At 40.7% G+C, this 25,605-nt stretch overlaps 1 protein-coding gene across 6 annotated transcripts in view; it reads right to left on the reverse strand.

Moving 5' to 3' along the window:
* Positions 1-14,586: 14,586 nt before the first annotated feature.
* Ripk2 (receptor-interacting serine-threonine kinase 2) overlaps positions 14,587-25,605 on the reverse strand; it is a 31,226-nt gene continuing 20,207 nt past the window's right edge. For 4 of the 6 annotated variants that reach the window (XM_087549662.1, XM_087549661.1, XM_087549663.1 and 1 more), the window contains 5 exon segments: positions 23,598-23,683; positions 19,863-19,949; positions 18,607-18,700; positions 16,225-16,386; positions 14,587-15,752 (listed from right to left, as the gene is read on the reverse strand). In XM_087549662.1, the coding sequence (XP_087405788.1) occupies positions 15,415-15,752; positions 16,225-16,386; positions 18,607-18,700; positions 19,863-19,949; positions 23,598-23,683 (767 nt within the window). In that variant the 3' untranslated portion in view covers positions 14,587-15,414. 6 annotated transcript variants of the gene reach the window in all.

The following is a 25,605-nucleotide window of genomic DNA, read 5'->3' on the forward strand; positions in this document are numbered from 1 at the left end:
CTGGTTGCTTGGCATTGTTGTACTTTTGGGGTCTCTAGCCCCTTCAAGCTCTTCCAGCGGTCTAACTTCTTGAGTTCTTTGTATATTTTGGATATAAGGCCTCTATCTGTTGTAGGATTGGTAAAGATCTTTTCCCAATCTGTTGGTTGCCGTTTTGTCCTAACCACAGTGTCCTTTGCCTTACAGAAGCTTTGCAGTTTTATGAGATCCCATTTGTCGATTCTTGATCTTAGAGCGTAAGCCATTGGTGTTTTGTTCAGGAAATTTTTTCCAGTGCCCATGTGTTCCAGATGCTTCCCTAGTTTTTCTTCTATTAGTTTGAGTGTGTCTGGTTTGATGTGGAGGTCCTTGATCCACTTGGACTTAAGCTTTGTACAGGCTGATAAGCATGGATCGATCTGCATTCTTCTACATGTTGCCCTCCAGTTGAACCAGCACCATTTGCTGAAAATGCTATCTTTTTTCCATTGGATGGTTTTGGCTCCTTTGTCAAAAATCAAGTGACCATAGGTGTGTGGGTTCATTTCTGGGTCTTCAATTCTATTCCATTGGTCTATCTGTCTGTCTCTGTACCAATACCATGCAGTTTTTATCACTATTGCTCTGTAATACTGCTTGAGTTCAGGGATAGTGATTCCCCCTGAAGTCCTTTTATTGCTGAGGATAGCTTTAGCTATCCTGGGTTTTTTGTTATTCCAGATGAATTTGCAAATTGTTCTGTCTAACTCTTTGAAGAATTGGATTGGTATTTTGATGGGGATTGCATTGAATCTGTAGATTGCTTTTGGTAAAATGGCCATTTTTACTATATTAATCCTGCCAATCCATGAGCATGGGAGATCTTTCCGTCTTCTGAGGTCTTCTTCAATTTCTTTCCTCAGTGTATTGAAGTTCTTATTGTACAGATCTTTTACTTGCTTGGTTAAAGTCACACCGAGGTACTTTATATTATTTGGGTCTATTATGAAGGGTGTCGTTTCCCTAATTTCTTTCTCGGCTTGTTTCTCTTTTGTATAGAGGAAGGCAACTGATTTATTTGAGTTAATTTTATACCCAGCCACTTTGCTGAAGTTGTTTATCAGCTTTAGTAGTTCTCTGGTGGAACTTTTGGGATCACTTAAATATACTATCATGTCATCTGCAAATAGTGATATTTTGACCTCTTCTTTTCCGATCTGTATCCCCTTGGTCTCCTTTTGTTGTCTGATTGCTCTGGCTAGAACTTCAAGAACTATATTGAATAAGTAGGGAGAGAGTGGGCAGCCTTGTCTAGTCCCTGATTTTAGTGGGATTGCTTCAAGTTTCTCTCCATTTAGTTTAATGTTAGCAACTGGTTTGCTGTATATGGCTTTTACTATGTTTAGGTATGGGCCTTGAATTCCTATTCTTTCCAGGACTTTTATCATGAAGGGGTGTTGAATTTTGTCAAATGCTTTCTCAGCATCTAATGAAATGATCATGTGGTTCTGTTCTTTCAGTTTGTTTATATAATGGATCACGTTGATGGTTTTCCGTATATTAAACCATCCCTGCATGCCTGGGATGAAGCCTACTTGACCATGGTGGATGATTGTTTTGATGTGCTCTTGAATTCGGTTTGCCAGAATTTTATTGAGTATTTTTGCGTCGATATTCATAAGGGAAATTGGTCTGAAGTTCTCTTTCTTTGTTGTGTCTTTGTGTGGTTTAGGTATAAGAGTAATTGTGGCTTCATAGAAGGAATTCGGTACGGCTCCATCGGTTTCAATTTTGTGGAATAGTTTGGATAATATTGGTATGAGGTCTTCTATGAAGGTTTGATAGAATTCTGCGCTAAACCCGTCTGGACCTGGGCTCTTTTTGGTTGGGAGACCTTTAATGACTGCTTCTATTTCCTTAGGAGTTATGGGTTTGTTTAACTGGTTTATCTGTTCCTGATTTAACTTCGATACCTGGTATCTGTCTAGGAAATTGTCCATTTCCTGAAGATTTTCAAGTTTTGTTGAATATAGGTTTTTATAGTAAGATCTGATGATTTTTTGAATTTCCTCTGAATCTGTAGTTATGTCTCCCTTTTCATTTCTGATTTTGTTAATTTGGACGCACTCTCTGTGTCCTCTCGTTAGTCTGGCTAAGGGTTTATCTATCTTGTTGATTTTCTCAAAGAACCAACTTTTGGTTCTGTTGATTCTTTCTATGGTCCTTTTTGTTTCTACTTGGTTGATTTCAGCTCTGAGTTTGATTATTTCCTGCCTTCTACTCCTCCTGGGTGTATTTGCTTCTTTTTGTTCTAGAGCTTTTAGGTGTGCTGTCAAGCTGCTGACATATGCTCTTTCCTGTTTCTTTCTGCAGGCACTCAGCGCTATGAGTTTTCCTCTTAGCACAGCTTTCATTGTGTCCCATACGTTTGAGTATGTTGTATCTTCATTTTCATTAAATTCTAAAAAGTTTTTAATTTCTTTCTTTATTTCTTCCTTGACCAGGTTATCATTGAGTAGAGCATTGTTCAATTTCCAAGTATATGTGGGCATTCTTCCCTTATTGTTATTGAAGACCAGTTTTAGCCCGTGGTGGTCCGATAGCACGCATGGGATTATTTCTATCTTTCTGTACCTGTTGAGGCCCGTTTTTTGACCAACTATATGGTCAATTTTGGAGAAACTACCATGAGGAGCTGAGAAGAAGGTATATCCTTTTGCTTTAGGATAGATTGTTCTATAAATATCCGTTAAGTCCATTTGGCTCATGACTTCTCTTAGTCTGTCGACATCACTGTTTAATTTCTGTTTCCATGATCTGTCCATTGATGAGAGTGGGGTGTTGAAATCTCCCATTATTATTGTGTGAGGTGCAATGTGTGTTTTGAGCTTTAGTAAGGTTTCTTTTACGTATGTAGGTGCCCTTGTATTTGGGGCATAGATATTTAGGATTGAGAGTTCATCTTGGTGGATTTTTCCTTTGATGAATATGAAGTGTCCTTCCTTATCTTTTTTGATGACTTTTAGTTGGAAATTGATTTTATTTTATATTACAATGGCTACTCCAGCTTGCTTCTTCTGACCATTTGCTTGGAAAGTTGTTTTCCAGCCTTTCACTCTGAGGTAGTGTCTGTCTTTGTCTCTGAGGTGTGTTTCCTGTAGGCAGCAGAATGCAGGGTCCTCGTTGCATATCCAGTTTGTTAATCTATGTCTTTTTATTGGGGAGTTGAGGCCATTGATATTGAGAGATATTAAGGAATAGTGATTATTGTTTCCCTTTATATTCATATTTGGATGTGAGGTTATGTTTGTGTGCTTTCATTCTCTTTGTTTTGTTGCCAAGACGATTAGTTTCTTGCTTCTTCTAGGGTATAGCTTGCCTCCTTATGTTGGGCTTTACCATTTATTATCCTTTGTAGTGCTGGATTTGTGGAAAGATATTGTGTAAATTTGGTTTTGTCATGGAATATCTTGGTTTCTCCATTAATGTTAATTGAGAGTTTTGCTGGATACAGTAACCTGGGCTGGCATTTGTGTTCTCTTAGGGTCTGTATGACATCAGTCCAGGATCTTCTGGCCTTCATAGTTTCTGGCGAGAAGTCTGGTGTGATTCTGATAGGTCTCCCTTTATATGTTAGTTGACCTTTTTCCCTTACTGCTTTTAATATTCTTTCTTTATTTTGTGCGTTTGGTGTTTTGACAATTATGTGACGGGAGGTGTTTCTTTTCTGGTCCAATCTATTTGGAGTTCTGTAGGCTTCTTGTATGTCTATGGGTATCTCTTTTTTTAGGTTAGGGAAGTTTTCTTCTATGATTTTGTTGAAGATATTTACTGGTCCTTTGAGCTGGGAGTCTTCACTCTCTTCTATACCTATTATCCTTAGGTTTGATCTTCTCATTGAGTCCTGGATTTCCTGTATGTTTTGGACCAGTAGCTTTTTCCGCTTTACATTATCTTTGACAGTTGAGTCAATGATTTCTATGGAATCTTCTGCTCCTGAGATTCTCTCTTCCATCTCTTGTATTCTGTTGGTGAAGCTTGTATGTACAGCTCCTTGTCTCTTCTTTTGGTTTTCTATATCCAGGGTTGTTTCCATGTGTTCTTTCTTGATTGCTTCTATTTCCATTTTTAATTCCTTCAACTGTTTGATTGTGTTTTCCTGGAATTCTTTCAGGGATTTTTGTGTCTCCTCTCTATGGGCTTCTACTTGTTTATTTATGTTTTCCTGGAATTCTTTCAGGGATTTTTGCGATTCTTTCAGGCATTTTTGCGATTCCTCTCTGTAGGCTTCTACTTGTTCTCTAAGGGAGTTCTTCATGTCTTTCTTGAAGTCCTCCAGCATCATGATCAAATATGATTTTGAAACTAGATCTTGCTTTTCTGGTGTGTTTGGATATTCCGTGTTTGCTTTGGTGGGAGAATTGGGCTCCGATGATGCCATGTAGTCTTGGTTTCTGTTGCTTGTGTTCCTGCGCTTGCCTCTCGCCATCAGATTATCTCTATTGTTACTTTGTTCTGCTATTTCTGACAGTGGCTAGACTGTCCTATAAGCCTGTGTGTCAGGAGTGCTGTAGACCTGTTTTCCTCTCTTTCAGTCAGTTATGGGGACAGAGTGTTCTGCTTTCGGGCGTGTAGTTTTTCCTCTCTACAGGTCTTCAGCTGTTCCTGTGGGCCTGTGTCTTGAGTTCACCAGGCAGCTTTCTTGCAGCAGAAAAGTTGGTCTTACCTGTGGTCCCGAGGCTCAAGTTTGCTCGTGGGGTGCTGCCCGCGGGCTCTCTGCAGCGCCAGCAACCAGGAAGACCTGTGCCGCCGTTTCCCGGAGCTTCAGTGTACCAGGGTTCCAGATGGTCTTTGGCTTTTTCCTCTGGCGTCCGAGATGTGTGTGCAGGGAGCAGTCTCTTCTGGTTTCCCAGGCTTGTCTGCCTCTCTGAAGGTTTAGCTCTCCCTCCCACGGGATTTGGGTGCAGAGAACTGTTTATCCGGTCTGTTTCTTTCAGGTTCCGGCGGTGTCTCAGGCAGGGGTCCTGCCGCTCCTGGGCCCTCCCCCACGGGAGCCCAGAGGCCTTATACAGTTTCCTCTTGGGCCAGGGATGTGGGCAGGGGTGGGCAGTGTTGGTGGTCTCTTCCGCTCTGCAGCCTCAGGAGTGCCCACCTGATCAGGCGGTTGGGTCTCTCTCTCACCGGGTCTGGGAGCAGAGAGCTGCTGCGGGCCGGGATCCGCGGGTGTGGGACTTCCGGTAAACACAGAACGTGCCCGGTCCTAGAGAAATTCTGCTTCCGTGTGTCCCAAGCTCACCAGGCAGCTTTCTTGTAGCAGAAAATTTGGTCTTACCTGTGGTCCCGAGGCTCCAAAGTCGTTGTTTTTGATAGCTGAGTAATATTCCATTGTGTAGATGTACCACATTTTCTGTATCCATTCCTCTGTTGAAGGGCATCTGGGTTCTTTCCAGCTTCTGGATATTATAAATAAGGCTGCAATGAACATAGTGGAGCACGTGTCTTTTTTTTATATGTTGGGGCATTTTTTGGGTATATGCCCAAGAGAGGTATAGCTGGATCCTCAGGCAGTTCAATGTCCAATTTTCTGAGGATCCTCCAGACTCATTTCCAGAATGGTTGTACCAGTTTGCAATCCCACCAACAATGGAGGAGTGTTCCTCTTTCTCCACATCCTCGCCAGCATCTGTTGTCCCCTGAGTTTTTGATCTTAGCCATTCTCACTGGTGTGAGGTGAAATCTCAGGGTTGTTTTGATTTGCATTTCCCTTATGACTAAAGATGTTGAACATTTCTTTAGGTGTTTCTCAGCCATTCGGCATTCCTCAGCTGTGAATTCTTTGTTTAGCTCTGAGCCCCATTTTTTAATAGGGTTATTTGTTTCCCTGTGGTCTAACTTCTTGAGTTCTTTGTATACTTTGGATATAAGGCCTCTATCTGTTGTAGGATTGGTAAAGATCTTTTCCCAATCTGTTGGTTGCCGTTTTGTCCTAACCACAGTGTCCTGCTGCGGGCCCGGGATCCGCGGGCGTGGGACCTCCGGCAAACACAGGACGTGCCTGGTCCTAGATGAACTCTGCCTCTGTGTGTCCCGATCTCACCAGGCAGCTCTCTTGCAGCAGACAAGTTGGTCTTACCTGTGGTCCCGAGGCTCAAGTTTGCTCGCGGGGTGCTGCCCAAGGGCTCTCTGCGGCGGCAGCAACCAGGAAGACCTGTGCCTCCTTCTTACATCTTAAAGGGAGAGTAACATCTCCAAATGTCTCTGACATTCTGAACCACACGTTCCTCTGCTCTGCAATACAATCTCCCTCTCAGTTCTGCTATAGCCATTTGTGATTCCATTTACGGTCTTCTCCTGAGATCCAGGCTGATCTCCCTATCTCAAGAGCCTCCACTTGAATCACATCTATAAAACCGTTTTAGTCACCTGTGGTGGCCTTTACGGGTTCCCAGGGTTAGACTGAGATGCTGTCATTACTGAGTAAACTCTATCCGTAGAGACTTACAACCCAGGTCAGCACGGTCGGCTCAATGGAAGACTTGGAAGGTCAGAACTTACAGATATAACGTGAAAGGGAAAGAGAATATTAAGGTCGTAGAACTCCCAGGAATCTGAGGCATAGAGGACAGCAGATAGCCTGAGTAAATCAAGTCCAGTAGAAATGAGAAAAAGACCAAGGAAAGCAGAAGCCAGAATTTGGAGATCTTTGGTTTTTGTGTTCTGGGGGAAGAACCATGACAGAGTGTTAACAAAGGGAGAGATAGACATCACTGTTGTCCCTGGATCTAGTGACTAAATTGTATTAGGAAAACACGCATATTTTTGAAGTATCAGGAAATATTATATTATAAAAATATCTAGACTAAGATAGACATGGTTTGTACCTACATTTATTGAATGTATTTCGTGAGAATTAGGCTGATAGACAAAACCAAATATTTACATCCAGAGGTATAGCATTGAAAGAACACATAGAATGATATTAGAGAGTAACTGGAAACTGCTCAGCTGTTGTCCAGGGACATCCTTTCAGAGGACACAGGATTGAGATGAGAACTGAGGAGTAAGGAGTGAGGAGAAGGATCCGATAAACATCCACTTACGAAAGGAAGAGCGATGGCACCAGCGAGCCTCAGAGGAACAAGGGAGGAGGTGATAGGGGTTGAGTTTGGCGAAATCAGCCCTCTCAGGCTTCACGGACCATGAGAAGCCACCGAACTGTATTATGCCAGTGGATGACTTGGATGGATTTACATTTGAAATGCCAGGTCGCTGGTAAAGAGATGCTGTCTGTCAGCCATAGGGAAGAGCAACAGGGATGGAGACGATTGCGGAATGAGAGAGGTGCTTTGGAGATAGAATGGACAGCACCGGGGAATTTATGGGTATGAATGATGGGGGGTTTTAAACGCAGTCCCAATCAAAAGCAGAGGGTGGGTCAGAAGAGTCAAATTTGTCTGTTGGTGGTGATGCTGTTCTCTGGGAAAAGAAACATGAGAAGCAAGCTGTTTCGGATGTATGTGATGGCGAGGAATGTCAAGGTCAGCTTTAGAATGTGGAGTTTCCTGTGGAGCTGTCACATAGGCCGGTCTAGAGGGAAGTGTCTTTGCAGTTTAAGACAAAGGGCTGACTTTGGCAGCCACAGGTGTCTCGGTGGTTATTAGGACCTTTATGTCGGATGAGCTTGGTCAGGGAAACAGAAGGACCATCCTGAACTTGAACTAGGAAAGATACCTGAAGTCCATGACCAAGGGAGAACCACAGTGTTGGAGGAAAGTGCAGGGGTTGGTGGTGTGCTCCGTCCCTGTGAAACCACTAGCTAAGGAGGGAGTGTCCAGCCGCATCACATGAGAGCAGGTTTGGAAAGCTTCCTAGGTTTAGGAACAAAGAGGATGTGTTAGTCATTTAGGGCAAGAACAGTTTCAGGGGAGTGGCTCAGACAGCAGATTGAATGGCTGAGCACTGAGTGAGGGAGAGACTAACTAGGGTGATGGAAAAATGAGATCTTATGCAGACAGCATCCCCAAGATGTCTGACCACAATACAGGGAGGTACTGATAAGGCAGTAAGTTGATATGGACTCGTGCAAGAGAATTTGTTTAAATTCACTGACATTGAAAATGTTCTTAGTCTTAGACTCAAGGTGGTCAATTCCTAGGTATGTTTCCAAATACTTTAAGCTTTCTAAAGAATATTCATATGCTTATTAGTGTAGTTTTTAAATATAATTTTTATTTTTAAGAGTTTCATATATGCACACTGACTCCTTGCACACTGGCCTTTTTGCCTCTCTACTACCCTTGTTCACCTCCCCTCATCTTCACAGACCTCTTTCTCATATTTATATATATTTATCTTTTTTTGTACATACAATTTTATTTGCTGACTCTTTACTCACTTGAATTAATACGTTTTCCCCTAAAACAAAAGGTTCTGCTTTTGAAGTCATGTACACATGTATGTTATTTTGTGTGTATGGGTGTTTTGTTTCCATGCACATTTGTGTACTATGAATGCCTACTGCCGGTGGGGGTGGTAGATCCCTTAGAACTAGAATTACAGATGGTTGGGAGCCACCATGTGGTGCTGGGAATCTAACCCTGGTCTCGTGAGAAAGTGCTTTTAACTACTGAGTCATCACTCCAGCCCCTTTATTTTATGTCCTGCATGATTAACCTGAGCCACCTGTGTGGCTGTCCCTCACAGCCCAGTATGCTGAACAGTGGATATACAACTAAAGTCAGTGACACCCACTTCCTAGAATTTATTGATGGCCAGTAGTGGAGAGGGAAAGGTAGAACACCATGAGGCCTCTACACTCCTTGACTCATTGTTGATAGACCTGTTTGTGGAGCCCGGCTCAGGGACCTACAGTTGATGTGTTAATAATTAAAGTGGATACACACAGTCCAGGGAATAAAGTTGTATAGCCCTTTCCTGTAGTCTAGCTCTTACATATCTCTTACTCTGTGTTCTAAAATGTTTCCTGAGCCTGAGAGGGTTTGGTAAAAGTGACATGTTCAGGGCTGGGCTTTGTCTTGGGTTGTATTGTTTAGTTTGTTTTACTTTATTTGGTAGCTATGTCTTATTCTATGTGGTTCAAGAACATTCAAGTAAGAACTGAAATAGAACCAGATGTTAAAGACTTGTCTTTAAGCATCATAGCCAGTGATGCTACATTTATCTATGATCTCTCCAATATAAAACCACATCCACATCTTGGTGGCCACCAAGTCCTTCATTCAGCACAGCATCTTCAACGGTGAGGGTTTGAAGCTACCCATTTTAGCACTTTGAATTCCTTTTTATTCTGACTAGAGTACCCATTCGTAGGAAATGTGTTAAATATGGGTGCATCCATATAATGGAATAAAATGCAGTGGTTTTAAATGAGGATGTGGCCCAAGGAACCAAGATCCAGAGTCCAGCACAGAGAAACGATGCTAGTGCTCTCACTGCAGATGCAGAATCCTGGCGTTCTGTGGGATCTACCTCTACTCTGGGTATTATATAAGACTGTACTTTTAAACTTTTTACCACAGAGAGCATAGCACAAAACAAATCAGGCTGAACCGGGGGAAAACAAGAATGAGAAAGAGTTCAGATTAGAAGGAAGTGTGCAGTAAAGATGACGGGAAGACCCTCTGCTGGGCGGAGAGGAAAATCCCCCACAAGGAGTGCAGGAGGGGAGTTTTATTTTTGGCAGAAGGGGTACTTACTTCTATCCAAATGCTACAATATAAGCAGAAATAACGCCTCATACCCAACCTGGTTTTGATTCTGCTAACAGAATTGTGTGAGTTTTCAACGAATCGTTTGGAGGATCACTTCATAACATCCTTAACTATTTACAATTTTATATACATCCAAAGTTTTTATTGCTTTAAAAGTTGATAAGTGGCTATTAGCCCAAATGCTCAAATTACCCTAGATGCACAGAACACATGAAACTCAAGAAGGATGATCAAAATGTGAATGCTTCACTCCTTCTTTGAAAGGGGAACAAGAATACCCTTGGCAGGGAATAGGGAGGCAAAGTTTAGAACAGAGACTGAAGGAACACCCATTCAGAGCCTGCCCCACATGTGGCCCATACATTTACAGCCACCAACCTAGATAAGATGGATGAAGCAAAGAAGTGCAGGCCAACAGGAACCGGATGTAGATCTCTCCTGAGAGACACAGCCAGAATACAGCAAATACAGAGGCGAATGCTAGCAGCAAACCACTGAACTGAGAATGGGACCCCTATTGAAGGAATCAGAGAAAGAACTGGAAGAGCTTGAAGGGGTTTGAGACCCCATATGAACAACAATGCCAACCAACCAGAGCTTCCAGGGACTAAGCCACTACCTAAAGACTATACATGGACTGACCCTGGACTCTGACCCCATAGGTAGCAATGAATATCCTAGTAAGAGCACCAGTGAAAGGGGAAGCCCTTGGTCCTGCCAAGACTGAACCCCCAGTGAACGGAATTGTTGGGGGGAGGGCGGCAATGGGGGAAGGATGGGGAGGGGCCATATAAAAGGGGAGGGAGAGGGGCTGGGGGATGTTTGCCTGGAAACCCGGAAAGGGAATAACAAGTGAAATGTAAATAAGAAATACCCAATTTAATAAAGATGGAGGAAAAAATAATAATAAAAAAAAGAAAGAAAAGTTTGTTCCTTGTACTCCTGGGGCCCCTGTAGGGGCCATTGAGGTCAAACCTTTACCAATTCTGCCTTGCCAACTACCATTCCTTCACATGTAGAAAATGGGGTCCCCCTGGGGGCTACATGAAGATGACTTTGAATAGACTGAAGGCAGTTGGGGAAAACAGCTTTCTTCTACTTGCCTTTTAAAAAAGAGAGCTGCAAAATCCTGCTTACCCATTTTTTTTCATTGTGGAAAATACAGCACTTTTTTGATATTTTATATAAACTAATATATTTTTGCTTCCTAAGCTGCAATTTCTACAACGGCAAGTGTAGTTATAGATAGTGACTGAGTAAGCTTTACCTATCAACTTGACACAGCCTTAAGAGTCACCGAGGAAGGGGGTCTCAACTGAGGGATTGCCTGCTGAGCTTTCTGCCCAGTCTCGGGAAATCAATCTACAAATGATACCGTGTAGAGAGAAGCCAAATGAAGAGCTTACTAAGTCCCCTTCATCACTGGAGTATTTAATTATGACATACAGGTATACTAACATTTTTTCATAAAAGAACTTGGAGCACCAGATGCATAATTGTTCTAGTTTTAATCCATTCACTTTTTGCATGACTCTTTGAAATGACTGATGAGACCAACAAGGCTCCTTAAATTTTAAACAATTTAGAAAGGAATTGCAAGCAAACATGGAGTCAATAGGGAGTAACTCTTCAGGAAAAAGATGAGTAGAGACACACAGGTCAAGTGAAGGGATTTTGCTTTCACAAGGAACATGGCTACCTGAGGTGAAAGCGAGATGCTTCTTGTCAGGAGTGGTGCAGTTTGCACCTTTAATCCCAGGGCTTGGGAGGCAGAGGCAGGCAGATCTCTGAGTCTGAGGCCAGCCTGGTCTATAAATAGGACAAGCCAGGGCTACACAGACAAACGCTGTCTTGAAAAAGAGGAAAAAAAAATGGATTCAATCGAGAGATAATTTGGGAATTGGTCTCTATGAGAAAGAGGGTGATAAGATTTTTCTGAAAATTAATAGATGTTTGTGAGTGTGGCCCAACATAAGTGATAACTAATTCTCCTTTCCAAATTGGTTGTAACTTTTTTCCATAAATAAGAAAATGTAGTATTTTGTGAGAATGCTGCCGGTGTGTCGATTAATGAAGAAAAGTAGAAATGAGTCTCAGGGAGATAACATTCTTGCAAGGTACAGCCACTGGTCAGTTCCCACCCAGCCCATACCTATGCAGCCATGGGCGGCACTTAGAGGGACAAAAGCATGACATAAAGTTAGCAGAGGGAGGTGTTGGGAGGTCTAGTGGAAACTGGAGGGGAAATGGTGACTACGGGGATCCTATTTCATTGTATACATGTGGGAAATTCTCAGAGAATAAAAATATGTGTAAAAAGCTTTAGTTTTATCCAACCGCTACAGACTGGCAAAAACCTTCATATTCTTCCTGCATCAACTTGATTCTCTGCTTTCTGGGCTGAAGTGCTTGTCCCTTCTGAAGTTCTTCCTTCAAAAGCTGAGCTGTGGAACTGAATCCGGTCTGAATATCTCATTTAAGTCATCTTTCCAAAATGCAACACGACCAATGTTACTTTGAGAATGTAAATTGGGTACGTAAGTTCATTTGTTTTTTTTTCCCAACTAAATCTCAGTCCAGAGAGTGTACATTCGCAAGGTAAGTGTGGCAACGAGCTGTCATAAAAAGTTCTGGGAGTCCGAAGAGAAATTAGTTTATAGCTCATTTCATACTGTTTCTCCAAGCAAGTCTTGAACATTAGCCGTGACAAGAACTGCTTATATGGTTTGTTAAAACAGATTCCTGGACTCCAGTCCCACAGGCAGAGGCCATGAATTTACAGTTCTTATGATCCATGTGTTGTCTATGCTCGCCTCTGGACTGTATTTGTGGGTAGCAGAGTATAAAAGGTACTACAAAGCTGGGTGGTGGTGGAGGCAAGTGTATCTCTGTGAGTTTGAGGCCAGCCTGATTGACATAGCAAACAAACAAGGAGAAAAGCACTAGGAAGGTCCCATCTCTATCTACCATTGGCTAAAGAAGAAGCTAATCAGTGCTGGCCTAGAGTGATGGAGTCTTAGCACTTACTCTATTTCAGTGACTGCTGGCATGTTCATGAACTGTTTTTATTATCATATACTTAATACCTTATACTGTCATTTGATTTGGATATTATAAAACTTTATATATTAAGGCATAGAGACAAACAGTACCATTGCTGGATAGAAATTCCTTTTCAAAATAAGGTTACAAATAATTATAAAATTCTCGCCGAGTATTGTTTCTGAAGTTCTGTGCTTGAACTCTTTAATAAGGTTGATCAAAATTAAGAACACACATGATTGGCACAAAATTAAGCCACTCTCCTTTCCTTAATGAGAAGGTTCAAAACAAACTAAAAACCATTATTAGGAGGCCCAAGTGATAAACATTCTGGATTTTTGTTCTACTTAAAAATAATTCCACTTACTACTCTGTATTTGCATACAACTTGGGAAGCGGGACTTAAAGGGAGCACCTTGTTCCATTCTGCAGCTTTCATTTCACTATTCATTGGAGTTATTTAGAAAGTGCCTACTCTATGTGTGCTGACTGGTCATACTTAGCATAGGGTATCACCTCCCTCAAAAAGAATCATCCGTGAGACTAGTAATTCCACTAAAGGAGGACAGCTCGCTGAAGATTCACTTTGATTCTTAACACCATAGGTTCTTGGGTTTGTTTTTTTTTTAGGGGGGGGGGAGGGGAGTGCTTTCCAAGACAGGGTTTTTCTGTGTAGCCCTGGCTGTCCTGGAACTCATTCTATAGAACAGGCTGGCCTCAAACTCAAGAAATCTGCGGGCCTCTGCCTTCCTAGTGCTAGGATTAAAGGCTTGTGCCACGACTGCCCAGTGACACCATCTTATTGTTCAGGGTGCTTTAATCATGTAGGAAGTTGTGGAGCTGTTACAACGGGTGACTAAACATGTGCGTTCCTTACAGTAAGTCATAGGAGAGAAACAGGTGGGCACAAACATGTAACCACAGACAATGGATCACACATTATGAATCGTAGACTTCGCAGCAAAAGGAAAGAGCAGGGCAAATTTCATTCTATCAATCTACACAAGTCATACATCATCAGGATAAGAGAGAGGGGAAGAAGGAGGGATAGAGAGAGAGAGAGAGAAAGAAAGAGACTAAAACAGAGTAGTTAAAAATACTTCTTCTTTTTTAATTCCCAAGATAAACTTTTGTAGTCTATTGAATACAGAATCTCAGATGGCCCAGGGTTGCTCTGACCTTATTAAGTAGCTAAGGATGACTCTGAACTCTTGATCTGAATGATTCCATTTCCAGTGTTCTGGGATAACAGGTGTACTGCCACACCTGAGTTTTCATTTTCACACTTTTAAAAGAATTCAATAGCAACTCATGAGTCTGATTTTTATTTTTCTCTTTAAATTTCTGTGTTTGTGAAAGTCCCCTAAGAGTCATACCACAGGCAAATGTTACTTTAAAACGGAATTTAAACTCTTTAAACATTCCCCCCTTACATATATGATACATATGAGCGTTTTGCCTGTGTGGAAGTGCACTGCACACCTGCCTGGTGGCCTGTAAAGGCCAGAAGAGGGCTGTATCCCCTGGAACTGGAGTTATTCATGATTGCGAGGTATCATGTGGGTGCTAGGAACAGAACCTGGGTCCTCTCACAGAGCAGCCAGTGCTCCTAAGAACTGTACTGAACCATCTCTCCAACCTTGGTGTTTAAACTTTTTTTCAAATTAAGAAATATTTCATTGACCTAAGTCCTTTTATCCCGTATTCATACTGTTTTAAGTTACAAGTCAGGCGCTTCTTACAAGTTTGAACTTTCAAATTCATACCATTTCTCACGTCTAACTTTGGTCAACAGTTTTCAGAAAAAAGGTTACCTTTACCGACATAAGCTAAGAACCAAAAGATAAAAGGAACGCACACTGTATTGCCTTTTTATTGTTTGTCGTGAAGTTGAGAACACGCTTGGAAAAGCAAACGCAGAGAGGCATGGCCGCTGTGCGGTAATTGAACGGAGTTAGTTAGGTGAGCTGGGGGAGACACCGGATGTACCCTTCAGTTCAAAAACCATGGTGTGTTACAAAGGAAATAGCGAAGCAAAGGCCGGCCTCTACCCAACCAGCATATTCTTAAAATAGGAGCCGGAAGCAGGCTGCAGCAGGATACACAATGGGCTGCTTGCTCTGGAGAAAGACAGGAGGCAAAGGTCAAGCAGAGGTACACGGACGGCCAGTGTTAGTAAAAGATTCTCTCTCTCTCTCTTTTTTTTCTTCTTTATACACTTTGTATTCCTTGAAACCACCTTCTAAAGAATTTGTAAATCAAATTTAAAAATGAGTAACTCTCTGGAGATCTGAACTTGGGGTTGCAGAGGGGCAACACCATATCACTGCTATGTAATGTCAAACCGCACTTTAGAGGAATAATGAGGAATCCACAGGTCAGGTGAGTGGGAAAATGTCTTCCATCAGAAACGAAGGCTTGTTACATATAAGAAAAATGTGATTATCACATTAAAAAAAAGTTCAAGTAGTGAAGCTGACATAAAAACTGAACTACACAGCATAATGCAAACTTTTTACTTATATTAATTTAAAAAAAAATACTGCAACGTCATGGGAAGAGACTCTTCCAAAAACCTTCACTGAAGCATCTAATACTCTCATGTTTTTATACAAATATTATACAGGTAACAGAAATATAAATAATCATTTGTAAACCGACTTTCCCCTCAAAGAAGGCCCCCTTATAAGGTTTTATTTTGAAGGACATTTGAAGATGGTGTTCTGGAAACCAAAAGTACTTCCGGGTAAGGCTGAAGCCCCATCTGCTTGTTGTCTTTCAACTTCTGTACTATAACTCTGGCAAACTCTTCTCCTTGGATGTCAGAGGTATCTAGCAGCTGTCTGACTTTTGCGGTCCTTGTAGGTTTGGTGCTAATGAGTTCATAGTCCTCCTTCATGATCAGGTCCCGAGACAGAAGGGCGTCCAGGGATTGGTTCAGGCAGGCTTCAGTCATCTGGCTCACAATGGCTTCCCTCTTACTCTGGATCCACTGTTGTGCTATCCCGGGTTGTGGGCGCTCTGCAAGAAAGCAGCGCATGAGAATTACAGGGCCGAGGACAGACACAGGCAACGAGTATGATTCTGCGTGAGTGAGTAAGGTGTGAAGAGTATTTTTTGAACATTCTTCCATTATCCAGGAACTACCAGAGACTTGAGTTGTAGCTCCCCATTCCCCTTCCAGAAAGAATATTATGTTTTTACATGTTATGTCGTAGAGCACAATGACTTTAATTTTTGTTTTGTTCAAATATTAAGGGTACCTGCCTATCTAACAGTGAAAGTAAGGCTTCCTCTTACACTTCCTTCTAGGTTAGAGATTCCTAGAATGCATGTGGTCAGCACTCAGTTTGGAAATGCTTTCCTACTTAAACAAATATTAAATGAGGCATGGGATGAAAACTAAGAAAACTTACTGTACAGTGAATCAATGCTTCGGGTACTTGTAAGGAAAACACCAGCATTTGCAGTGTAACTCACAGCATACACTCACCTGAACTTTTCTCAACCAACAGTGGCCTTATCACAGTCAAGGAGCACGAGCTGGCTCTGCGATCACAGAAGGCTGCCTCTTGTGACACAGAAATGATACCATCCCAGCTGTGATTTCCAGGACAATGGTACGCCTTCGACGAAGAACAGTCTTGAGGTCCTCCTACAGAACAGTTCATCACAGGAAGAGCTTTCATTAGATAAAATACCAACGGCTGGGTTACATAGAAGGTAGGCTCTAACGGCTTTGGTTTTGCAGTGTCACTGAAGCTACTTCAGAAATCCAATTCTGAAAATACCTGGAATATTTGCATGTGCATATGTGCATGTGTGTGTGTGTGTGTGTGTGTGTGTGTGTGAAGGTCAGAGGTCAACATGTAGGATTCAGCTCTCTTTCTACTATGTGAATTTAGATGATCAAATTCAGGTTGCCGGCTTGTTAAGAAGTACCTTTACCCATAGAATCATCTAGCTGGCCCTGCCAACACTTTTTAGAGGAATAAACCTTCATACTGACTAGTTTTTGTTTTTAACTACTGTTAGTACTTGCCTGGTCTATGTTTACTATAAATCAGGAAGTTTCCGATGTTCTCACAATCTCAACCTTCTTCCCTGTGAACTCCCCCTTTCCACTTTACATGTGTCTTATGTCTGTCTGTCAGATACCCGGACTTTTAAGTGCTATAAGTCTATATTTGACATGTGTTTTCCGCTTTCCCCTCTAGAAAACAATTTCAGGGTTCCAACTGTTTATCCTGTTTCTGTAATTATCTTTCTGTCACTACTGAACACATTCAACATTCTCAGAGGCTCACTGCACATCTCCCCAATACGCACTAAACAAAACAAACAAAACATAAAAAAAATGTAAATCATAATCACCATCCATTTAACTGAACCCCATTTCAGTTGTTAGTTTCTTTTTTTTTTTCTGGAGCTGAGGACCAAACCCAGGGCCTACTGAGCTAAATCCCCAACCCCTACCCCCAGTTGTTAGTTCTAAGAGCTGTGTGTTTTCACAGTTTAACAATGTAGTATTTAGCTTCATGGCCTTCTCCCTCAGCTCAGGTGAGCAGTCATAAGGTATCAGGGAGTCGTCCTAATCTCTCTCACTGCCTTCCCTGTTATCCCTTTTAATTGTCCTTATTCCAAGTCTCCTCTTCCCTTCAAGTGGCTTCTGCAGAGCCATCATGGTGGCTCGGTGGGTCAATACACTTAACTTCACCTCGATTTGATTCCCACAATCCACAGTGGAAAGGGGTAAGTGACTCTCAAAAGATGACTTCTGACCTCTACATGTGCACCGTGGCATGTGTGGCTCTCTCTGTGATGCCCTAGCCACATCTACCCTCAACTCCCAAACAATATTTTTTTTTTCAAATTTCAACCAGGATGAGCCTTCCTAAAGCAAAAATTTATATCTGATACCCTTCTTTTGACAGTCACTTAGGAATTCTTTTCTATTTTAATTAATTTTTTAAAATTAAAAATATATATGTATGTGTAAGAGTTTTGTTCTGCATTTATGCCTATGCACTGTGAATACTTAGTGTCTATGGAGGCCAGAATAGGGTGGCAGATTCTTTGGAACTGGAGCTGTGACAGTTCTGAGATGTTGTGTGGGTGGTGGGAATTGAGCCTGAGTGCTCTGGAAAAGCAGTAAGCACTCTTTATCCTGAGCCATCTCTCCAGGCTCAAGGAATTCTTGCTGATACCACTGTAATCCTCCTTCATTTTTTATCTCTTCTTTTTCACTCTATGTATAAGACAAACTAAATTACACACTGACTGTTCCTTGCTTCTGGACTCCATATTGTTCTTTTTACGGAATACCTATCTGTCGTAAGTTGAGGTCAGCCTTTAGCCAGAAATAAGGTCTTCATGATGGAATAATACAGTAGAGTGACATGAAAGTATTCGTCAAAGAGCCTGGCTTTACTCATCTTGGATCTTCTAGCTATGTGCTATGTGATCCAGAGAGAGTTCGTAATCTATAAACAAGGTCTAAGACTAGCTCCCTCACACAGCTATTAAAAATACTTCCTTAAGAATGTGTCTTGTTTCCTGTAGTTGTATCTATATATCTATATATTTATATCCCTCTTAAAATATAGTTACTATGGTAACTTTGAAACACTTCTCTTTTTTCTTATGAAATTAAGAAAAACAACCTTTCCATCATGATCCCAGAATGCCTTTAATATAAACATATTTGTTCATCATGCCACTCCTACCTTTACATATGCAACTTGTCACTTTAAAAAAAATGGAGCATGAATGCAAATAAGAAATGTGTTTCATGCACAACATCTGTCTGCCAAGGGTATAATTTGAAAGAAGGTGCAAAGGCTATGTAAGCATGCTGACTGAAAAATGGACATACCATGGAAAAAACCTTTGTCTTGAGGAGCTGACAGAGACCTGGAGGTTCCAGGAGAACCAGCGTTTCTAGAGAGCAGAGAGGATCCACATGATTCCTAAAGTAAACCGAGGGTCAACAGGTTGAGGGGAGTCATATACGTAAAGCTTTGTAGAAAGGCATCATCTTTAAAATTACATGGCTATAGTTTCTAGATTCTTGCTTATCAAATATTGAAAACCGGAGCTATTATAAATTATAGTTTACAGAGCCAAAGAAATAAGGTATAAAAGCATCACAAGTGAATATAATTTCTTTTTCACCCTCTTCTCTACTAGGGATTGAACCTAGAGCCCCAGACTTGCCAGGTGAGCTATATCCTTAATCTCTAAATTTAATTTCTTTATCAACTCAAATGGAAGGGATGGGGCAATACTGGAAATAACTATAAGCCATCAGATTCAGAGGACCTGTTCAGTGGCTATAATGATGAGTGAGAAACATGTGGTTACCTACTGATTTAGAGCAAAGGCTTATTCTCAGCTCCTTCAACCTGAAGGCACAGAGAAATGCTTGGAGAAACTATGGAGATTTCCCCTCTTAGCTCTGTCACCGATTGCTTACTGCCCTGCGAAAATTCACTGAAACTCTCTGGCTTTAATGCTTCATCAAAAATTAGCATATTATTCAATGATCAAACCAGATGCTTTATATAAAAGTGATTTTGAAGTTATGTACTGTGGGTCAGTGTGGTGTTTCGGTGGGTAGCCAAGTGGATAACCTGAATTTGATCCTTGAGAACCACATAGTAAAGGAGAGAATGGATTTCTGCAAGTTAGCCTTTAACACACACGCAAACATCCACATGTACTCATGCTGTATACACAAGTGTAAAAAAAAAACACAACTATGTGGTATGCTTTAGTGCTCTTTTGAATGTACTGTTACTCTTATGAACCTGTAAAATAGATATATAATCTTTAAATGATTCGTAAAAATGACCAATTAAAGAAATAGCTCTTGGAAAGCAGCAGAAACTTAATATTTATTGTAAGAGGTAGAAGGGTGGTATAAAACGGTGGTGAAATTATCACTGATGACTTACCCATACACGGCCCTAGAGCATCATCCAAAGAGTGAGATTTCAGCTTAGAGACTGTCATGACTACTTAGCTAATGCTTCCTGGACTTTAGTTTTCCATCTATATAAGAGATGTTTGACTAAAAGAGTTTTAATGTTCCTCTCATATTCAAGTTTAGTATAACAGGTATATTTGTACCTCCTGTGGAGGATGGCTTGCAGGTATGTTCAGTGATAAATCCATTTTCTTATCACATAAGTGAATTGTACTCGATGCACTCTGTATCTGGAACAAACATACACATGTTTTGTGTTTACAGAAAAATCAGTGGAAACAAAATCTACATCATTTGGGAATATATAACTTAATTAGAGACAGTACAGAATAAGAAATGCCTAGGGAACAGACTTTGCATCCTGCCACATATTCATTATTTGATCTAATAAATATTATTTTAAGATGTTACGGCTTCATCTTTAATAATTACAAACAGGACTATTTAAAGATTGAGATAATAAAGAATTTGGTTCCAGCCAGGCATTCAATTTTGCTGTGTGCGCTCTATCTATCCATGATTGTTACTATACAAAACTGTATTTCATAGACTATACTCTAAATTCTATTACTATTTTTACTGTACTTAAAAGAAACCAAGGTTGGGTTGATGTATAGGTGGTAGTGTCTTACCATGGTATGGTGTGTGTATGTGCACTCATACATGTGTGTGTGTGTGTGTGTGTGCACTCGTGTTTATGTCATGGTCAAGTCTAGAGCCCATGATGTGTCACTAACTGACCCTTACATATCTATTATGTATATTGGTCACAGTCATCAGTCCATTTTCTTCTTATGTCCCTCCTACACCCTTTGAAACTCTACTTCTCATCTTGCCCTCTGTCCTACTTTTATTAAAAAGTTAAAAAATCTCTATCTATATATAACATCTATCTATCTATCTATCTATCTATCTATCTATCTATCTATCTATCTATCTATCTATCATTGTACTGAGTTTAATTAGGGTTGCTTGCATGTGCAAGGGCCAGGGGATGCAACTTAACATTAATTTTCCTATTTATATGTTAAAGATAAGGATACTCATTTAGTAGGGTTACTATAAGGAGAATTAGAAGTGATACATGCAAAAGGGCCCTAAGATTACTTGCAGGTATTCAATGGAAGGTAGGTGCTATATAGGTGATTTGCTTCCTTAAATGCAGTAGTTTTATACTTAAGTGATTTAAATTTGACTCCATAATCTAGACTTAGACAAGCTGTCATCACTACTAAGTCATTTAAAAACAAATCTGGAAGTCTACTCCCTGCCTCAACTCCATTTCACACAGAATCTCACTCTGTAGTTAGGGTCAGGCTGGCCTGGATTTTACTACCTAGACCATGCTGGCCCCAAAACTCACAACAATCCACCTGCCTCTGCTTCGGAATCCTGTGATTACAGGTGAAAAGTACCACACATAGCTAAGTTTACTTTTCCCCTCTACATGGGGTTCTGCACCAAGCTCTCCACGTCTCACTACAACTTCCTGCTGCAGCGGGAGGAAAAGACTCGTAGCCGCCTGCATACACAGTGATCTAGTTTATTATTCGGTACGCTGTCATTCAGCAAGCGTCTCTGTGCGGGTCGAGACTATGTGACCCCTGAGGAGCTGGATCTTCCTCCTGAACGTACAGAGATCCACTTGCCTTTGCCATCTGACTCTGGGGTTAAGGACATGCACCACCACACCACATGTAAAATTCTATATGCATCTTTAAATTAGCTTTTGGCTATGTCTGTTATGTAAAGTTTTCCTGACTTTTACTGAAACATTTCTAATACAGTTCTTTATAAGCAATATCCTTTTTTTTTTAAAAAAAAAAACAAACTAATGAGCTAAGATAATTCAAATTGTTCATGGACCAGAGGAAAAATATAAGAAAGTATAAAAGAAAAATTTTTTGGTTCACTTTTTATTTTCTTTTTTAAGATATAGGAAACACTTAACATGGACAAACCCAAATAGTAAGAACTAGAATTTTAAAAGAACTTAAAATATAGAAAATCTAAGTAAAACAAGCCATTCTAGACGTGTGTTTGTGTAGGACAGAGTCTCATTATACTGTTTATGTTTGTCAGGCTGGCCTGGCTTCAAATTCAGTTCCTCAGCCTGTACCTGTAGAGCAGCTGGGATGAGAAGCACCACCATGCTTGGCCTCTAACTCCCTACCCCGCTGTCTGGGCTGTTGTGTGGCTAACGTTTCTATAGTGCAATAATCCCATCTAAAGAAGCTAGGACTTCACCCTCCCCAACTGTAACTTTATGTAAAATAACACTGTGACATGAAAACAATGATAAATCCACCATGTGATTACTAAATTATCTGAAAACATATACTTTACTTAAGAAGATACAACTTTTAAACATCAAGCCTTACATATAGTATGTGAGTGCTTGAAGTGTTTGAAGACAGAAAAGGGGTGTGGGACAGTTTGCTTTATCGTCACAGCCAAGACAGTAGGCCTCTGTGTTTCCTTCTTTGTCTGTTTCTTTTTTGTTTAATGCTCTGCCACTGAACTCTACCCCGAGGTTCCCTCCCTCTTTTTATTTTTAATTTTGAGACAGGTCTAGCTAACTTACCCATGCTGGCCTTGAGCTCACACTGTAGCCCAGGCACACCTTGAGTCTGCAATCCTCCTCTTAGCCTACCCAAGTAGATGGGATTACAGGACGGTACCACCAGGTCCCTACTCATCTAGTTTCGCTTAGAGAAAGATGAGAAAAAGATAAATTTGTAAGGAGAAAATAGGAGAAGAAAAGAAAAGACAAGACAGACATTAACAACAGACATTGGTATCTCTGGAGAAGTCTGAACCCTACTCAGAAATTGGTGAGTTGGAGATGTTAGAAAAAGAATACAGAGTTCATATTTAGTTCCTCTAAAACTTGGATACTCGCCATGGTATTTGCAAAAAAAAAAAAAAAAAAAGACATGTTCATCAATGGAGTCAAATTGAAAAGTTAGATATTAATATTGCTATAGTAAGTCTTTATTTTGATTATGAGTGGCTGTTTCTTTTACAAACTAATCTTTAAATGAAAGGTCATGCGCTAGTAGGTCCAGCAAAATCAGAGGGGAAGGCAAACACTGTCACAGTCAATAAAGAAACAGTAGATCATGCTTGTTAATCAGTCAAGAGTTGGGCTAGTTGGCAATCTGATTATCATATACACAGTGCAAATGAATGAAACCCAGCAAGTGCTAGCCTACGCTCACTTTGCTTAAAGGAGCTACAAATGCTTTATAAATCCTCAGTTGTTCTGATCCACAAGAGCTACACTGATCAGACAACTGTCCCAGGTAGTTTACATTAACTTTTCTGACAGTTTGGTTTATGCAGTGTGAAGTATTTGAGCGAGAAAACAAAATAAAAGCCGAGGAATAAAAGTACACTTTGGGGGATCAAATATAACATAAATGTGACTGTTTTACTTGGTGATAAATCTCAAAACAAAACAAAACAAAAATAACCCAACCAACCATAACAAAACAACCCCCCCCAAAAAAAAATCCCAAGTACTTGAAAGAAGAGCTAGAACTAAGTCTGCAGGTGTTAGCACTTACAGAAGGAAACACAGACAACACTTATCATATGCGCGGCTGTGAGTGACACAGGGCGTTTGCTGTGCACAGGACCCTTAGCAGAGATCCTAAGTCCACATCTGATATGCTGCAGACTCTGAAACTGTTAAATCTGAAGGTGGCCCATTTGAGAGAAATGGAAATGCCCACTGGTGACAATCTTGACCCTTGTAAATTCTCCCAACTCCAACCCCCAATTCTAGCCTGTTTCTGGGAAATTAATTTAAAACTTCAGGAGTGACATTCAGTTTTGTAAAGTTCTAAGTTACAAAGTTTCAAAGGGAGATTTACCTTTGATTTTTTTAGCTGAATAACAGCTTCAAGAAAAGTTATGTCTTCAAATGTTCTCAGAACTGGTTCAAGTTCTATTAAGCATTCTAAATAAGGAAAAGAAAAAAACCAAAAAAACAAAAACCCAACAATTTTAAGTTCAGATCACTTCTAATAATTAAAAGGAAATGTTAACATTTATCTTATAAGGCTCCACATCAATCTTTCAATAAAACGATGACATCCAATTACTTTAAGGAATTTTACTGCTGGCATAAACAGACATGAGGACCAACAGAACCCAGTTAGCAGCCTTCAAGTGAACTGTCACAATTCTGGAAAGCTGATTCTCCACAGAGGCCTAAAATTCCACAGGGCAAGGGCAGTCTTTAAAGTAAACTTTACTAAGCCATCTGAATACCCATATTAAAACAGGTCATTTATACCCTTATTTGCATACCATACATAAACATTAAGTCACAGTAGATCATTTACTTAAGTATAAACAGGAGCAAATATTCAAAGCCTCGAGTTAGGGGAGTTAGGGAAAAATCCTTAGATGTGAGGTCAAAGTTAAGATTTACAGAAACCCAACAACCAGACTTCCAAAAACAATTTGAAAAATTATAATCTAGAGCAGTGCTTTTCAACCTGTGGGTCGTGACCCTCTTGGGGGTTGAATGACCCTTTCACAGGGGTTGCACATCGGATATCCTACATGTCCGATATCCTGCATATCTGATATTTACATTACGATTTATAACAGTAGCAAAATTACAGCTATGAAGTAGCAACAACAATAATTTTATGGTTTGGGTCACCACAACGTGAGGAACTTATTTAAAGGGTCTCAGCATTAGGAAGGTTGAGAACCTGGCTCTAGAGAGAACATATCCTTAAAAAAAATGAGAATCAAAGCCACAGAATAGGAGAACATATTTCAAGTTGAATTATCTGCTGAAGGGCTTTTATCTAGCATGAATGAAGTATTCTACGAGGGTGGGCCAGGATGATAACTCAGTGGGTGCTTGCTGTGAAGACTGACTGCCTTAGCTTGATTCCAGCACCGTGCTGAAAGGAAAGAACTAAGTCTGGACACTGACAGAATATGCTTGTACACACGTGAACTTGCGCGCGCACACACACACGCACATACACATGCACACACACGCACACAAGCACAAACACACACATGCACACGCATGCACACACTCATACATGCATATGTGCACATACAGGTTACCCTCAAACTCCCGAGTCTAATATATTCTCTTAACTCTGTCTCTCACCACCACACTCAGCTAAGAGCTTGATTACATGGCCTACAGTCAGAGTAGACATGACGGACCTCTCCCTCCTTAGAGCACTCCTTCTTAGACAGAGACTACAGTCTTTGTTTGCAACCTATTTCCTTGTTCCTCTATACAATTTCTAAGAAATGCTTCAGAGGTCTAATATGGGCTTGGATTAGTTTCTCTCCGTCTGTATTTTCTAGTGATGTGAACTGCCCATTTATATGCCTTTTAGTCAACTATGTATTTTCTTTGGTGAAATCCCAATCTACAGTTTTAAAACTGTACTATTTGTCTTGTTATTGGATGAGTCACAACGCTTTTTTATTTCTAGACACAAGTCCTTTCAATAGATATATGATATCAAAATGTATTCCAAACATCTTAGTCGTTTACTTGTGTGTGTGTGTGTGCGTGTGCGTGTGTGTGTGTGTGGTGTGTGTGATGGGAACATAGTGTGCATGTTTGCATATATGTGCATCTGCAAAGGACTGCTCTCCACTTTCTATACTGAGGCCATGGCAGGTCTCTCATTTGAAGCCAGAGCTCACCAGTCTGGCTACTTCTCTAGTCTAGCTAGCTAGGCTAGTCTATCTAGTCAGTTTGTTCTCCTCCCAAGAGCTGGGATTATAAGCAGGCTGCAGGATATCAGGAGAGCATTTATATGGGTGCTGTGAATCCAAGCTCCTGGCCTCAGCTTCTATAGAAAGCATTTTCTACTGTAAGCCAGCTCTCCC

Source organism: Rattus norvegicus, chromosome 5, assembly GCF_021556685.1.
Source record: "Rattus norvegicus strain SHRSP/BbbUtx chromosome 5, alternate assembly SHRSP_T2T, whole genome shotgun sequence".
NCBI classification, from domain to species: Eukaryota; Metazoa; Chordata; class Mammalia; order Rodentia; family Muridae; genus Rattus; species Rattus norvegicus.